General features: G+C 42.3%; 1 protein-coding gene across 4 annotated transcripts in view; it reads left to right on the top strand.

Annotated features, from left to right (window-relative positions):
* Nucleotides 1-17884, top strand: part of LOC137371283 (actin-binding protein WASF3-like) — a 142443-nt gene extending 124559 nt beyond the window's left edge. For all 4 annotated transcript variants that reach the window (XM_068033581.1, XM_068033582.1, XM_068033584.1 and 1 more), the window contains exons 8-10: nt 7547-7831; nt 10230-10588; nt 16179-17884. In XM_068033581.1, the coding sequence (XP_067889682.1) occupies nt 7547-7831; nt 10230-10588; nt 16179-16336 (802 nt within the window). In that variant the 3' untranslated portion in view covers nt 16337-17884. The remainder of the gene's footprint in view (nt 1-7546; nt 7832-10229; nt 10589-16178) is intronic.
* The last annotated feature ends 461 nt before the right edge of the window (nt 17885-18345 follow it).

Below are 18345 nucleotides of genomic sequence, written 5' to 3'. Positions count from 1 at the left end.
GCATAAGTCAGGAGTGTGATGGAATACGCTCCACTTGACTGGATGAGTGCAGCTCCAACAACACTCAAGAAGCTCAATACCAAACAGGACAAAGCAGCCTGCTTGATTGGCACCCCATCCCCCACCTTCAAAATTCACTCCCTCCATCACCGATGCACAGAGGCAGCAGTGTGCGCCATATACAAGATGCACTGCAGCAACTCACCAAAGCTCTTTCGACAGCACCTTCCAATCTCGCGACCTCAACCACCTAGAAGGATGAGGGCAGCAAATGCATGGCAATGCCACCACCTGCAAATTTCCCTCCAAGCCACACGCCATCCTGGCTTGGAACTATATCACCGTTCCTTTTCTGTTGCTGGGTCAAAATCCTCGAATTCCCTTCCTAGCAGCATTGTTGGTGTACCTACACCCCAAGGACTGCAGTGGTTCAAAAAGGCAGCTCACCACCACCTTCTCGAGGGAAATTAGGGATGGGCAATAAATGCTGGCCTGGCCAGCGATGCCCACAACCCCCAGAATGAATTTTTTTTTTTAAAAAGGAGCACTAGGACACGAAAGGGCTCCCACAAGATCGGCACTAAGGGAATGCAGAAGGATTAATAGTTAATTCTCGTTTGTATAATTGGATACCTCTTCCTTCATCCATGCAGAGCTTCCCTTGTCCTTAGCTTCTGCTCCATTTGCTTGTCGTGTTGGTAACTCATCCCCGACAGCAACCTTTCTGTGGACAAGTTACCAAATTCTTTGCACTTTGTGGGGGGGAGCAGCAACACACCTTGCCAAATCCAGCAATTCATCACAACACCTCAAAAACACTCGACTGAACTTCTAGAAATTTTATAACAAAAGTTAGTTAAAATCATCTTTTCTGCAAATTGGACATCTGGCCCTTTAAATAGTGCTAGTAGGGACTCCATTTTGCAGCTGAATGCATTTTTTTTGTGACTTGGTCGCGGACACATTAAGTGGACCTGTGCAGTCCGCGTTTCAAAAAGTACATCAATCAGCCAGAATGGCTGACTAGTAGGAATGCTTTCGGCGCATGCACGGCATACCCATGCGAGTACCCTTCCCAGCAGGGCAGCACACTGGAAACACTGAGCCTGTCATTCTGAGGGCATCTGATTTTCATTGTGCTGACCTCAGCGGTGCGACAGAGCTAGATTTGTAGCCCAAGGTGTGTTCATGGGAACGCACAGGGATTTGAGCTATCCCTGTGTTATAGAACATGTGAAATACTCACTTGATCTCATCTCATCTCTTCTACTGATACATGAGCGACTGTGTTGCCACTAATTATTGTTCAAATCTGAAGAATTTAGTTGATGTTTCCAATTATCACCCACTTTTGTGGTTCATTTGATGCTTTTGTTAAGGTCAAGTGAGAAGAGTTGAAGGGCTTCCCTCTTTTCTCTCTCCTTGTTTGACCGCAACAGGTTTAATTCTTCCTTAAAATGGATGCACTGCCAATTCAGTAGGTGTTTAGAATTAGAACATTACAGCGCAGTACAGGCCCTTCGGCCCTCGACGTTGCGCCGACCTGTGAAACCATCTGACCTACACTATTCCATTTTCATCCATATGTCTATCCAATGACCACTTAAATGCCCTTAAAGTTGGCGTGTCTACTACTGTTGCAGGCAGGGCGTTCCACGCCCCTACTACTCTCTGAGTAAAGAAACTACCTCTAACATCTGTCCTATATCTATCACCCCCTCAACTTAAAGCTATGTCCCCTCGTGTTTGCCATCACCATCCGAGGAAAAAGACTCTCACTATCCACCCTATCTAACCCTCTGATTATCTTATATGTCTCTATTAAGTCACCTCTCCTCCTCCTTCTCTCCAACGAAAACAACCTCAAGTCCCTCAGCCTTTCCTCGTAAGACCTTCCCTCCATACCAGGCAACATCCTAGTAAATCTCCTCTGCACCCTTTCCAAAGCTTCCATATCCTTCCTATAATGCGGTGACCAGAACTGCACGCAATACTCCAGGTGCGGTCTCACCAGAGTTTTGTACAGCTGCAGCATGACCTCATGGCTCCGAAACTCGATCCCCCGACTAATAAAAGCTAACACACCATATGCCTTCTTAACAGCCCTATTAACCTGGGTAGCAACTTTCAGGGATTTATGTACCTGGACACCAAGATCTCTCTGTTCATCTACACTTCCAAGAATCTTCCCATTAGCCCAGTACTCTGCATTCCTGTTACTCCTTCCAAAGTGAATCACCTCACACTTTTCCGCATTAAACTCCATTTGCCATCTCTCAGCCCAGCTCTGCAGCCTATCTATGTCCCTCTGTACCCTACAACATCCTTCGGCACTATCCACAACTCCACTGACCTTCGTGTCATCCGCAAATTTACTAACCCACCCTTCTACACCCTCTTCCAGGTCATTTATTAAAATGACAAACAGCAGTGGCCCCAAAACAGATCCTTGCGGTACACCACTAGTAACTAAACTCCAGGATGAACATTTGCCATCAACCACCACTTCTTTCAGCTAGCCAATTTCTGATCCAAAGCTCAAAATCACCTTCAACCCCATACTTCCGTATTTTCTGCAATAGCCTACCGTGGGGAACCTTATCAAACGCCTTACTGAAATCCATATACACCACATCCGCGGCTTTACCCTCATCCACCTGTTTGGTCACCTTCTCGAAAAACTCAATAAGGTTTGTGAGGCACGACCTACCCTTCACAAAACCGTGCTGACTATCGCTAATGAACTTATTCTTTTCAAGATGATTATAAATCTTGTCTCTTATAACCTTTTCCAACATTTTACCCACAACCGAAGTAAGGCTCACAGGTCTATAATTACCAGGGCTGTCTCTACTCCCCTTCTTGAACAAGGGGACAACATTTGCTATCCTCCAGTCTTCCGGCACTATTCCTGTCGACAATGACGACATAAAGATCAAGGACAAAGACTCTGCAATCTCCTCCCTGGCTTCTCAGAGAATCCTAGGATAAATCCCATCTGGCTCAGGGGACTTATCTATTTTCACACTTTCCAAAATTGCTAACACCTCCTCCTTGTGAACCTCAATCCCATCTAGCCTAGTAGTCTGAATCTCAGTATTCTCCTCGACAACATTTTCTTTCTCTACTGTAAATATTGACGAAAAATATTCATTTAACGCTTCCCCTATCTCCTCTGATTCCACACACAACTTCCCACTACTATCCTTGATTGGCCCTAATCTAACTCTAGTCATTCTTTTATTCCTGATATACCTATAGAAAGCCTTAGGGTTTTCCCTGATCCTATCCGCCAATGACTTCTCGTGTCCTCTCCTTGCTCTTCTTAGCTCTCCCTTTAGATCCTTCCTGGCTAGCTTGTAACTCTCAAGCGCCCTAACTGAGCCTTCACGTCTCATCCTAACATAAGCCGCCTTCTTCCTTTTGACAAGCACTTCAACTTCTTTAGTAAACCACGGCTTCCTCGCTCGACAACTTCCTCCCTGCCTGACAGGTACATACTTATCAAGGACACGCAATAGCTGCTCCTTGAATAAACTCCACATTTCGATTGTTCCCATCCCCTGCAGTTTCCTTCCCCATCCTACGCATCCTAAATCTTGCCTAATCGCATCATAATTTCCTTTCCCCAAGCTATAATTCTTGCCCTGCGGTATATACCTGTCCCTGCCCATCGCTAAGGTAAACCTAACCGAATTGTGATCACTATCACCAAAGTGCTCACCTACATCTAAATCTAACACCTGGCCGGGTTCATTACCCAGTACCAAATCCAATGTGGCATCGCCCCTGGTTGGCCTGTCTACATACTGTGTCAGAAAACCCTCCTGCACACACTGGACAAAAACTGACCCATCTAAAGTACTCGAACTATAGTATTTCCAGTCAATATTTGGAAAGTTAAAGTCCCCCATAACAACTACCCTGTTACTCTCTCCCCTGTCGAGAATCATCTTCGCTATAATTGGCTCTTGTTATGATCATAGCAAGTAAGTAATCGGACAGGTTTTCTTGAGTTAACAAAGAAAGAGGTTAACTTTATTGTACCAAAACTGAACTAATGAAAATAATAAACTACGTGCCAACTTTCACACATGCACTTTAGAGGTTTACACATACACACACGCGCACACATAGGTTACAGAGTCCGGAAAGGTAGATCAGTTGAGTTGGAGTCCATAGAAAAAAGGGGTATGAATTCTGTGGTGTTTGGTATTCGGCTGGCTTCTAGCTGAATTCAGTGGTCCTGAGGCTTTTAGTTTGAAGAGGTAGATGACTGGTTCAGTGGGTCTCTTGGAGACAGCGATGTGGATGATTTCCTCCAACAGGGTTTCTGATTGTAGCCAGAGTATGCAAAGGTGGTCAATCAACAAGCAGGATTTGAAAGCTTTCAAGCTGGAGTGGAGAAAGAGGGACCCCCACTTAGGGTCTGCTCATGTCAAAGTCCAGAAGCTTCTCCTTTCTCTGCTTCAGAAAGACACAAGCTTAAAACCACAGATGGGGAGGGCCTTGTCACATGACAGTCACTCTGATTTAAATATAGCAGTTAGCAGTATTTCTCTCGCTAAAAAGAACAAGTAGTTCCCTTAGACTTCCTGGGTCTTGGTTCTTGCTGGGAAATGAGCAGACATTTCATCTCCCTCCTCAAAAGCCTTGCAATGTAGGATTCTGTGTAGCAAATTAGGTGGCCATCCTCAGCTGCCAGCAAAGTCATTTTTTTAATCTGTTCTTTTTTTAAGTTCAAAAAATATAAATTCAGATCTCCAGTCAGTGAATTAAAGAAAATTATCATTTGACAAAGCAAGTTGGCATGACACTGCTTCTATTCCCTTCCTGGCTTCTCTTTCTTCATCTCAAGCAGTTGGATTTTCAAAGATAACTGTTACAAACCTACAGGTCTTCACCATTACTTGGATTCCCTTTTCACCCTAGCTTCTGATGGTATTTCCTCACATATTTTCTCGTGCAATTGTAGCATTTGTAACATCTCTCCATTTGCCTCTTTCCGCACTGTTATCGAGGTCCTCAAACACTCTATCCCTGTGAAACAACAATTTACATGTACTTCCTATAATCTTCTCTACCGTATTTACCACTCACAAGACAGTCTCTATATTGACTAAACATGAAGAGTAGACCTCTTTGCCCAATATCTCCCTACTGTCTGCAGTATGATCCTGGCCTTTCTATGGCTCACCACTTTAACTCTCCCTTCTGTTCTCACTCTGACCTTTCTTGTCTTTGGATTTTTATGCTGCTCCAACCAATTAATGTTTAAAGATTAGATTAATGTAAGCATCAGAGCACTCTACAGCCCTGTGATCCACATATCACTTTACTTCCCTCCATTTTGGTACCTTTTTTTGTCTTTCCCATGCCTTTTCACTACTAGATTGAAATGATCTTTGCATTTCATCTAGTAGTTGTTCACCACTTCAGTTTTTAAAAGTTATGCTGAGTCCCCTTTATGATTGGGGTCAGAGTACCTTTTGGTTTCTTCCCTTCTCCCATCCACTCACTTTATTTAGTCCTATTAAAGAGTTAATTTAGCTTACAATTTTCAGTTCTGACAAAAAGTCTACAAGGGTTCTCTGCAGCCATTGACACTGTGGACCACACCATCTCCTTTGTTTACTCTTCCTTTGCTGTCCAGCTGAGTGGCATTGCCCTTTCCTGGATGGTAACCTGTTCAGTCATAGCCAGAGAATCTCCTGCAATGACTTTTCATCCTGCCTCAACACTTATTTCTACAGTCCCCCAAGGATCTATCCTTGGTCCTCACCTATTTCTTATCTACATGCTGCCCTTCAGCGACATCATCTGAAAGCAAAACACCAGGTTCCATGTGTATGCTGGCAACACCTGACTGTACCTCACCACCACCTCCCCACTGCCTCTGTGTTGCCAGATTGCTTGTCCGACATCCAGGCGTAGATGAGCTGAAATTTCCACCTATGAGACATCGGAAAGACTGAAGATATTGTCTTTGGCTCCTACCAAAAACTCAGTTCCCTAGCTACCAAATCCACCCCCTCCCTGACCATTGTCTCAGGCTCAACCAGACTGTTTGCAAACTTAGCATCCTATTTGACCCTGAGCTGAACTTTCGACTCCATCTCCTCTCTATCACCAAGACTACCTTACTTCCACCTCCATAATATCACCCTTCTCTGGCCCTGCCTCAGTCAGTCTGCTGCTGAAACCCACATCCATGCTTCTGCTAATTGTAGACTGGATTATTCCAATGCTATCCTAGTCACTCTCCATAAACTTAAGCTCATCCAAAACTCTGCTGCCCATATCCTAACTTGCATCAAATCCCATTTGCTCACCCTTATGCTCACTGACCTACTTTGGTTCCTGGTTTCTGAACATCTCAATTTTAAAATTCTCACCATTATGTTCAAATCTGGACATAGCCTTTCTTCTCCCTATCTTATGCAACCTTGTGCAATTGTATAACCCTCCAAGAACTCTGAATTCCTCAAGCTCTGGCCCCTTGTCCATCCCCCACTACCTTCACCCCACCGTCGATAGCTGTGTGTTCAGATGTCTAGAATCTAAGCTCTGGAATTCCCTCCATAAACCTCACTACCTTTACACCGCCTTTTAAGACTCTCCTTAAAACCTAGTCCTTTTACCAAGCTTTTGGTTGCCAGTCCTAATGTCTCCTCCTTTGGCTCAATGGAAATTTTTTGTCTGATTACACTCCTGTGAAGCACCTTGGGAGGTTTAACTAGGTTAACAGTGCTATATAGATGCAAATTGTTGTTGTTACACGTAAAATGTTCATTTCTTCCATCCTAAGGACTTAACTGTAGGGAAGTTGGAATTAAGCATCTTTCAAAAAAAAAACTCTCTCATAACTCAGAAACAGAAGCCTCATTCTATTTAGATTGCCATTGTTTTCAAAAGCTAGAACTTTTTGTGTTTATTTCATGGAGTTGAGTTTTTATTGGGAGAATGAGACAGGAACAATGAAAGCTTTTGAATTGGTCTTCTTTGCTCCACACGGTGGGTGTCAATGCTTTTGTTAGTCTGTTGGGTCAGTGTTATGCTTTCATAGGGAAGATTCTATCTGATAGGTTCACATATAAAACCTACTAATGCTCGCTGCCATCTTATTGCATATTCTGTCTCTTCAGGGTTTGTCTTTTATTCTTTCTCAGCTTGCAGATAAATGACTTACTGAATGTTGCTCTTAAATCTGTCTTTTTGTTACATATGTTGCAATACAAATTTTGATAGATAATCAAGGTTTTGTTATTTTAATTAGATTATATGAATTGTAAACTTTAGTTTTGTGAAGTTGATGCGTTCTATATTTGAATATATACTTAAGCTATATACTTAAATTATACAGTTGCAGAAATTTGAAAATCAACCAAATTTTCTAAAGGCTCAAAATTAAATATATTAAATATTGGTTGTAGAATGCTCAACTAGCATACTTGATTTTATTTTTGAAAACTGTGGAACACTTTTCAGAGTACTTTCCATTACATTTGATAAATATGAAATATTTTGTCTCTGCTTTTGATACCAGATCTCATGGATCAGATCTTACAGATTACTCATACCCAGCTACCCCAAACCATGTTCATCATTCAGTGCAGCAGCAGCACATGCCAGCTTCATACATGTCTGGTGATAACCAGCAGCAAATGTTGACTGGTAATCAGGCCCAGGAACATGACTACAGATCCTCTGCAATAGGATTCAGACATGGTACTCTGAACAGGCCACAACAACCCCCACCACCTCCACCACCAACTACTGTAAATGGTGCTCCGCCACCACCACCAGAACAACAACAACCAGTGGACTACAGGTAAATAGCTTAAATCTCATCAGTTGTCAAAATTTTATGAAGGCTTGAACAGTAATCCAGTTCCTCTAAGGTAATCATTAGCATCATAAAATTTGATTGCATAACCTTTGGAGCAATATTTTTGTCGTTTTATTTTTGTTTATCTGTATTGTATATAGAATAATAGAATTTAAACTCTGATTGCATTAGTTTACTATCGAATGCACCAATATTGATTTTAACTCTACCAGTCATGACATTTTGTTGCTCTGAGCATAATAATATACTTGTAGTAAAAAGAAGCAAATCCTACACTCTGGATCCCACAACCTCCTGGGATGTCCTGCTCCATGTGGCCAAAGATCTGTGGGTCAAAATTCGGCCCATTAAGTCACGTGAAGACCCATGACAGAAAAATGCGACCTTGAGTAGACGTCATCCTCGAAATGAGGGATAGCGGCACAGTGGTGCAGTGGTTAGCACTGCAGCCTCACAGTTCCAGCGACCCGGGTTCAATTCTGGGTACTGCCTGTGTGGAGTTTGCAAGTTCTCCCTGTGGCTACGTGGGTTTCCTCTGGGTGCTCCGGTTTCCTCCCACAAGCCAAAAGACTTGCAGGTTGGTAGGTAAATTGGCCATTATAAATTGCCCCTAGTATAGGTAGGTGGTAGGGAAATATAGGGACAGGTGGGGATGTGGTAGGAATATGGGATTAGTGTAGGATTAGTATAAATGGGTGGTTGATGGTCGGCACAGACTTGGTGGGCCGAAGGGCCTGTTCCAGTGCTGTGTCACTAAACTAAACTAAACTTATAGCCCCTCAGCAGATTTGATATGCTGAAATATCCATTTGCCTAATAACATTTAGGTCTAATTTTTTTCACATTCTTGTGCAGTGAAGCATTTTTCTCATTTTTATTTGAAAATGTTAATGGCCTATCAATCACTTGTTTGAGATTTTCTAAGAGGATGGGCTGGCAAGAAGGAAATGTATGTTTGAAATGGTCTGATAGATTTGCATCCTTCTGGTTGCCCACGTCTCAATTTTAACTAGGTGGGAATCAGACTGGCAGGGGCTGAGGTGGGGGCAAAGTATCCTGCCCTCACGGCAAGAGACCCCGGAGACTGAAACTTTAACGTCAGAAACTGGTGGGAAGTGGCACATGGGCAGCAAGTGGGAGCAGAATGTTGTGTGCCAGGAGGAACAATCAGCTGCACTTGAATAAATCAATCGAGGAAGGCAGTCCAGGGCAGGGAAGGCCTAAATTTTACTGTTAGGGCCCAGAGTAACACTTGTGCTCTTGATGCAGTGAAAAAGTACCCAGATTACACAAAATGTGTGGCAATGTCCGTGGTGCAATGGTCCCAAAACAATCATTGTCTACATTGTTAAAGGGAAAAAATAGAAAATGTTGAAAATATGCAGCAAGTAGGAACACAGAATAAAGGTGGCAGAGATTCCTTTTTGTTCTGCTTTGCACCTGGGAAATGAATGGTCCCCAGACACAAGGCAGAAGAAAGTCAGCCCTCAAAAGCATGACCTATTCCACGCCTGTACAAGTATTTCTATATTATTGAGTATTTAATTTATAATTAAAGAAACAATAAGTTCACAGAATACTTTAAAGTAGCTGTATGCATTAATAAAAATGTTCAAATGTGATCTTCCCTCATTCTTTAAAATAAATTATTGTAATATTTAGGAAACATTTATTTTAGATTCAAAATATTAGGTTCCCATTTCTGAGGTGCAGAAGAATTCCCACTTCTATCCACCCTGTCTCAGAGTTAGACAGAATGACCAATGCAATACTGAGCCTCTCATTTCTAATTAGGCAACCAACACACTGCCTTGAAAAATGGTGTCTGGTACAGGTAGTTGGGAAAGCATCATTTGTTCTTCTTTCAGACACTCAGACTCACTTTCCATGTCTCTCATTGATATTTTAATGTGCTGATATGCCATCAGACAATAATTTGGAACATATCTTCAGTGGTGAACTGAAAATTTTCAACTGCAAAACTTGTAAGTCATTTCAAGAGTTCATAAACAAAACATTCATTGTCAAGTATTACTTTAATTGCAAGAAGGCATTTTTGCTTTTCATAATTCTACACAATAAAACAGTTTTCTGACCAGTTTTTACTTTTGGTTAGGTATGCCTATTTGTACATTTTCTGTGTTTTGGTGTTACCTGAAACACAACGATAGATGTTTCTTGATAGATCATTCAGCATTTCTCATGGAGAGAGTTGGGATAAAAAAAACTGCCTTTTATTTTTGTTGGTAGGGATGACTGACCAGTTTCTGTGCCTGTAAGTTACGACTCTACTGAAATGTTCAGTGTAGAGATTAGACAATATCAGATGCATATGTTGAATGCTATGTTTAAACTAAATAAACTTTGTTATTAACTATAGCATGCCACCTCCTCAGATGATGGAATACTATACTTCTGCTGGTCCTCCTGTGCTCCCACCTGGTCCAGTAATTCCTTCTGCACAAACTGCTTTTGTCAGTCCTGTCCAAGTGCCTACTCCTCCAACTTCCCATCCTGGATCAATGGTGGGGGTCGCATACACTCCTCCCCCAGCCCCACCTGGAGCAGCTCCTCCACCTGGTCCCCCTGGACCTCCTCCACCTCCGCCACCAGCACCACCTTCTTCTCTTGCATCTTCTCCAATGCATTGTCAGCTTGTGGCTGAAAACAAACGACATGAACCAGCGGGCACTCCTCTCAATGATGCCAGAAGTGACCTTCTTGCTGCTATTCGTATGGGTAAGTAATGAAAGTGCAGAATTCAAATTTATGCCTTTTTTTAAACATTCTTGATATTGGGATGGGAGCTTTCTGACTCTCTGACTGACTGGAGTGCTGACATAGGGCTGCATTAGAGTTCTAAAGTGGGAGTTTTGTGACTGAGGGAGTTCAATGAGGAGGGAGCGAGGAGCTCCTTTCATTTCCTACCTGTCCGCAAAGAGCGTGAGCGGAGCCGAGAGATTCCAAAGAGCACAGCTGACTGGTGAGTAAGTCCTGGTGGGTATTTTTCAAACTGGATTAAATTGTAAGTCACTGTTTTAGCAAGACTTAGTTGATTTATTTTTTTATTATAATAGTCTTCTAAAGTTTTAAATTTAAAGGGTTTAGTAATGGCAGGAGAGCTTAAAGCTGTGGTTTGCTCCTCTTGCTGCATGTGGGAATCCGGGAACATTTCCAGTCCCCGGGACCAGCATGCGTGCAGGAAGTGTGTCCAGCTGCAGCTCCTGGAAGTTCGGGTTTCAGAGCTAGAACGGCGGCTGGAAACACTGTGGAGCATCTGCGAGGTTGAGCGCATCGTGGATAGCACGTTTAGAGAGGTGGTGACGCCGCAGCTGAAGGGACTTGAGGAAGGAAGGGAATGGGTGACCACCAGGCAGTCCAAGAGAAACAGGCAGGTAGTTCAGGAGTCCCCTGGGGTCCCGCTTGCAAATTGGTATTCCATTTTGGAGGCTGATGAGGCTGGTTCCTCCAGGGAGTGCGGACAGAGCCAAGCTTCTGGCACCACAAGCAGCCTGTCTGTACAGGAAGGGGGAAAGAGAGGAAGAGCAATAGTAATAGGGGATTCTATAGTCAGGAGAACAGATAGGCGCTACTGTGGCCGTCAACGTGACTCCAGGATGGTGTGTTGCCTCCCTGGTGCTAGGGTCCGGGATGTCACTGAACGGCTGCAGGGCATCCTGAAGGGGGAAGGTGATAAGGCAGAGGTCATGGTACATGTTGGTACCAAAGACATAGGTAAAAGAGGGATGAGGTCTTGCATCAAGAATTCAGGGAGTTAGGCAGTCGACTAAAAAGCAGGACCTCTGGTTGTAATCTCTGGATTACTCCCAGTGCCATGTGCTAGCGAGTATAGAAATAGGAGAATAGCACAGGTGAATGCGTGGCTTAAGAGTTGGTGCAGGAGGGAGGGTTTTAGATTCCTGGACCACTGGGACCGTTTTTGGGGATGGTGGGACCTGTACATGCGGGACGGTCTACATCTGAACCAGAGGGGGACTAACATCCTTGCTGGCGGGTCTGCTAGTGCTGTTGGGAGGAGTTTAAACTAATTTGGCAGGGGAAGGGGATGCAGACTCCTAGCCGAATAGGGACACAGCTAAACACAGGAAAGCAAACAAGTCAGAGGGAATACAGCAGAAGTAAGTTTCAAGGGAGTAAGGCCAGGATGGATGGCCTCTACTTTAATGCCAGGAGTATTACAGGTAAAATGGATGAGTTAAGGGCAAGGATTGACACGTGGAATTGTGATATAGTAGCCATCACGGAGACATGGTTGAAGGAGGGGCAGGATTGGCAGCTCAATATCCCAGGATATAGAATCTTCAGGCGAGACAGAGGAGGGGGTAAAAGAGGAGGGGGCATTGCAATATTTGTTAAGGAGTCAGTTACTGCAGTAAGGAGAGATGATATCTTGGAGGGGGCATCAAATGAAGCTTTATGGGTAGAGTTCAGGAATAAACTCCTGATTGCTAGGTGTTTATTATAAGACCCCCAGATAGTCAGTGGGAAATTGAGGAGCAAATATGTGCGAAAATGGCAGAGGTGTGTAAAAATAATAATAGGGTAATTAGGTGATTTCAACTTTCCCAACATTAATTGGGATAGTCATTGTGTTAAGGGCTTAGATGGAGTGGAGTTCTTAAAATGTATACAGGAGAACTTTTTAGCTCAATATGTAGAGGATCCAACAAGGAAGGGTGCAGTGCTGGACCTAATTCTGGTGAATGAAGACGGACAGGTGGTTGATGTGTTGGTGGGGGAGCATTTTGGTGATAGCGACCACAACATGGTACAATTTAAGCTTGTTATGGAGAAAGAAGTAGACAAGTTGCAAAAAAAGGTTTTGGATTGGGGGAGAGCGAATTTTAGTAAAATATGGCAGGATCTGGCCAAGGTAGACTGGAAAGAGTTACTTGTCGGGAAATTTACAGAAGAGCAGTGGGGGGGCATTCAAAAAGGAAATGGGGAGGATACAGGCCCAACATGTTCCCTCTAGGGTAATAGGTAGGAGCAACAAGCCCAGAGAACCATGGATGACCAGAAACATTCAGGTTACGATGAGAAGGAAAAGAGAGGCTTTTAGCAAATAGGAGAGCAAATCAACGGATGCATTAGTGGAGGACAGAAAGTGTAGGATGGAGTTTAAGAAAGCAATTAGGAGAGCAAAGAGGGGATATGAGAAAGCTCTGCCTGGTAAAAGTAGGGAAAATCCCAAGATATTCTGTAAGTATATCAATGGGAAGAGGATAACCAGGGAAAGAGTAGGACCCATTAGGGACCAAGGGGGAAATCTGTGGGTGGAGCCAGAGGACATTGGTAGGGTGTTGAACGAATACTTCACATCTGTCTTCACCCAAGAGAATGAGGATGTAGATATGGAACTCTGAGAGAGACTGTGAGGTTCTTGAGCAAATTGTCATAGGGAGTGACAAGGTATTGGAGGTTTTGGCAGGCTTAAAAGTGGACAAATCTCCAGGTCCGGACGATTTGTGTCCCAGGATGCTGTGGGAGGTGAGGGTGGAGATTGCAGGGGCTCTGACCCAAATTTCTAATTCCTCTCTGGCCACGGGGGAGGTGCCAGAGCACTGGAGAACAACTAATGTGGTCCCACTATTTAAGAAAGGTTGTAGAGATAAGCCAGGGAACTACAGACCAGTGAGTCTCACGTCAGTGGTAGGGAAACTATTGGAGAAAACTCTAAAAGAGAGAATCTATCTCCACTTGGAGAGGCAAATTTGATCAGGAATAATCAGCATGGCTTTGTCACAGGGAGGCCATGCCTAACAAATTTGATTGAATTTTTTGAGCATGTGACCAGGTGTGTAGATGAGGGTAGTGCAGTTGATGTAGTTTACATGGATTTCAGCAAAACCTTTGACAAGGTCCCACATGGGAGACTTATCAAGAAAGCAAATGCACATGGAATACAGGGTAACTTGATAAGGTGGATTCAAAATTGGCTTAGCTGTAGGAGACTGAGAGTGATGACAGACGGCTGTTTTAGTGACTGGAAGCCAGTGTCCAGTGGCGTACCGCAGGGATCTGTGCTGGGTCCCCTAATGTTTGTCATTTATATAAACGACATAGATGACTATGTGGGGGGTAGGATCAGTAAGTTCGCGGCTGACACAAAGATTGGCCGAGTGGTTAACAGTGAGGTTGAGTGTCTTGTGTTACAGGAAGTTATGGACGGGATGGTCAAATGGGCAAAAAAGTGGCAGGTGGAATTTAACCCTGAAAAGTGTGAGGTGATACACTTTGGAAGGAGTAATGTGACACGGAAGTACTCAATGAATGGCCTGACACTGGGAAGTTCCGAGGAACAAAGGGACCTTGACGTGTTTGTCCATAGATCTCTAAAGGCAGAAGGGCAGGTTAATAGGGTGGTGAAAAAGGCATATGGGACATTTGCCTTTATCAATCGAGGCATAGATTACAAAAGTAGGGAGGTCATGTTGGAGTTGTACAGAACTTTGGTAAGGCCACAGCTGGAGTACTGTGTGCAATTCTGGTCGCCGCATTATAGGATGGATGTGATTTAAGCTATGAAGAGAGGTTGGATAGGCTTGGGTTGTTTTCGCTGGAGCACAGAAGACTGAAGGGTGACCTGATCAAGGTGTACAAGATTGTGAGGGGCGTGGATAGGGAGCAGCTGTTCCCCTTAGTTGAAGGGTCAGTTACGAGAGGACACAAGTTTAAGGTGAGGGGCAGGAGGTTTAAGGGGGATTTGAGGAAGAACTTTTTTACCCAGACGCTGGTGACAGTCTGGAATGCACTGCCTGGGAGGGTGGTAGAGGCCGGTTGCCTCACATCTTTTAAAAAGTGCCTGGATGAGCACTTGGCACGTCACAACATTCAAGACTATGGGCCAGGTGCTGGCAAATGGGATTAGGTAGACAGGTCAGGTGTCTTTAATGCATTGGTGCAGACTCCATGGGCCGAAGGGCCTCTTCTGCACTGTATTATTCTGTGATTCTCTCCCACTTCTCTGTAATAACTTTGGCGGAAGGGCCAAGGAAACCCTAGAAAAGAAAAGGATTGCAGTGCTGCAGGAAGGCAGCTCACCACCACATTCTCCAGGGCAATTAGGAATGGGCAGTAAATGCTGGCCTAGCCAGCGACGCCCACAACCCATGACCAAATAAAAACCAAAATGCTTTATAACTGAATGAAACCAGCACCTACAATTTATAATTCTTATTTTTCTCTGTTTTAAAACCTCAACTGATAATTTCCACTTTGAAAGGACCTTGCAATGACTAATTGCATGTCACATTATGGAATGGATAATGAGAGGAGTGAATCTGTTGCAATTTCCTCTGACTCATATTAAAATAATTCATTCTAATTTTGAAGTTCCCTTTGAATATCCTCCCAAACTAATACCAATAAAGATATTATTTTGAATGAGGGATGAAACTAAAAATGAGATATCAGCACTCCTAAAAGGCGAGGATGTCTTGATACATCCTTATCGTATTTATAACCTGTGGAGTTGGCTGACCTTTGTGTTACGTGCTAGTATTTCCCTCTTCCATGGCCATTGGTGGAAAGGGAGACCGTTGTTCTATCCCCGTGAATATTTTCCTTCCCAACTTGACTGGTTTTCCTTACCCATTATGCAGGCCTGAATGTGACAGAAAACAAACTCTGCAGAAATGCCCATATGTCACGATAGCATAATTAAATTAGACCATAGTTCCTCATGCACAGAGAGTTAAGTTTCTTGAGATATGACTATTATTTTAGTTTCCTCGGTGCTTTTCATATCCTCAGCTCAACTTCAATAAAAAATATTTTTCCCTGTAAAAAGTTGTTTCATTATTGATGAAACTCACATTAAATAATCGGTTATACACACCAGATTTCTTACAAAAATTGTAAACCAACTGGATATGTATAGAAAAAATAGTAAATTGTGGATATGGAATATAGTTTGAGGAGGGTGCGGACAACTAAGGAAATGAAATTGGTATATTTTTTTTAAATTCTTTTTTATTGGCTCAAGCCTGAACTGTCATTAATGATTTTAGGTCTAGCTATACAAAGTACCTTTCTTGGATATCTGAGTTGCCTGCTGTAAGGTTCATGATTGTTGAATATAAGTTATAGAAGTCACCAGATGGTCCACTCTCATTAAAAACTGCAATAACAAACAATTGAGTTTTTTTTTTTGTGTTGCTAAATTTAATCGTTTTGAAGAAATGAGCAGTTTAGCTTTGGCCTATTGTAATGCCTGATACTCAGCATAAGATCTATTCCCTGTGGTTCAACAAATGCTGTCAAAATAATCTTGTAGTTTTACTGGAATCAACTTTTTTTACACTAGGTATTCAACTGAAAAAGGTTCAAGAACAACGTGAGCAAGAAGCTAAGCGAGAGCCAGTTGGGAATGATGTAGCAACTATTCTGTCGAGACGTATTGCTGTGGAATATAGTGATTCAGATGATGACTCTGAGTTTGATGAAAATGAATGGTCGGATTAACATCGGTGTTTCAGTGATCCTAATAATTTAATATGAAGTCGAAAAGTAATATGGGAAGAATCTCAAACAGTACAGTTATAATTATTTAAATGGATTTGAGATGAGAAAAAGAATTCTAGCTGAGGCTGTTTCAAAAGTAAAAATGATTTAAAAAAACACAAATTAAATTGTATAAAAACACCTCCCAAAAGTATTACTGTATGATTTCTTGACACAGTTAAGCATTGTAGAAATATAACTTTTCATTTACAAAAAAGTACTATTTAAGAGCAGATTAAGTAGCTCATATCTAGTGCCAATTAATAAGCCTTTTTATTAGTTTCCGTGTTATTGAAAGTGCTTCATTGACCTATTGAACAACTTTTTTGACTCAGTGATGCTGTCTATTCCCTTTTTGGCCAGCTGGATGTCTTGAACTGTGTGGAAACTCATCAACATGTTTGAGTCTAGAGTCTCCAAACTAAACTCCTGAGAAATGTGCATATGTAAAGTTTCGATTTGCATGACATGGAATGCACAGTCGTTCTCCGTAGGAGGAAACCTCACTTATCTATGCCCAGAGAACTCTGGTGCAGTTGATGAGAGCAAAGGCTTAGCGATCCTACTTCACCATCCCCCCTCCCACAACCTCCGGGTCATCCAGTATAAATACTTACCAGCATAAAGCATTGTTTAGTTTTTCATAGTTTACCTGCTGGGATTATCCTGCTGTATAAATATTGGTTTGTGGGGTAATTTGGACCTAAGTGGGAAGGGTCCCAGTAACAAGTCTACCCCATTAATCCTATCAATGAAATAGCCTCACTGGTCAATTAGCAGCAGTGTTCCAGAATACTATGGATCTGCTGGTTCAGGAATCAGAATACTGACAGTTTAATGAGGATTCGGTTTCTCATCGACATCATCTTGGACCCAGGGACCCCACTTATCCCTCTTTGCCCAAGGAGGATAGTCACTAGCTGAACATGAGATGAAGCTAAAGCTTCATTAAATCTCAATGACTATCATCCAAATAGTGTAAACTTTGAGAATCATAACTGCAAAATAGCTAGGCACAAAATTAACCCACAGTTAAGACATGCAGAGTATTCATTTTTGAATCTACCAGCTTTATTTTGCAGTGAAAATTGAAGTATTGCCCATACAAACAGCATTATAAAATGTAAAAAAATCATATTTATGTGATTAAATACTACATAGAAATGTTGTACTACTCTGATAATGTATAGTATTTTTATGAAGTAATCAGCAGATATGTTGTCAGTAGCTCAAAATTTATTTTATTTCCTGTATGCATTGTCGTGAATATATTAGTGACTAATTCAAGTAAATCCCATTTTAGTATTAATTGTTTTAATATTTTTGTAGTAATACCTAACAATTTTCAAATAAAATAACAAAGCCACCTTGTACAACACAGCTTATGCTTGATTTGTTTCATACTGAATTTTCCTTTACAGCAAATAATTTTTCCTACTGTTTATTTGTATATGGATGTGTAAAATTATAATGCTGGAAATTATAGAAGTGAATTCAAATAAACTAAATCCCAACACAAAACATTTGTGTTGTTCCTAGTGATTATTAATTTCATTCAACATTTTACTAACATTACAGAGGATAATGTTCACCCTCAAATATTTCTCCCTTTTAGGATTGTAACTTAGAAATTCCATTGCACTGTCAGGGTTTGGAAGGACAGAATTTCTGCCTGTCTGGCCTCATTTGTGAACTTGTCCCAAATCTCAAACAAAATCATTCACATATTAAGGCCAGGTGTCTGCACCAGTGCTGGAACTACTAGGGCATCTACTGTCTGCACCCCATGTTCAAATGGCATTACATTAATCTGGGATAGATTGCAATTTGAATATGGCATTGTGATGCTGTATGGCATGCATACTTCATGCAGGTGAACTTGCCATTGGCAGTATCTGATGGGATCAGATGTTGATATTGGGATGGGTTGGGTCAAAGAGGTGCCTGCTGCCCTCTGAATCGCAAGTTCT

This window comes from Heterodontus francisci, chromosome 6 (assembly GCF_036365525.1).
Source record: "Heterodontus francisci isolate sHetFra1 chromosome 6, sHetFra1.hap1, whole genome shotgun sequence".
Taxonomy (NCBI): Eukaryota; Metazoa; Chordata; class Chondrichthyes; order Heterodontiformes; family Heterodontidae; genus Heterodontus; species Heterodontus francisci.
This window is presented reverse-complemented; position numbering and strand designations above follow the sequence as displayed.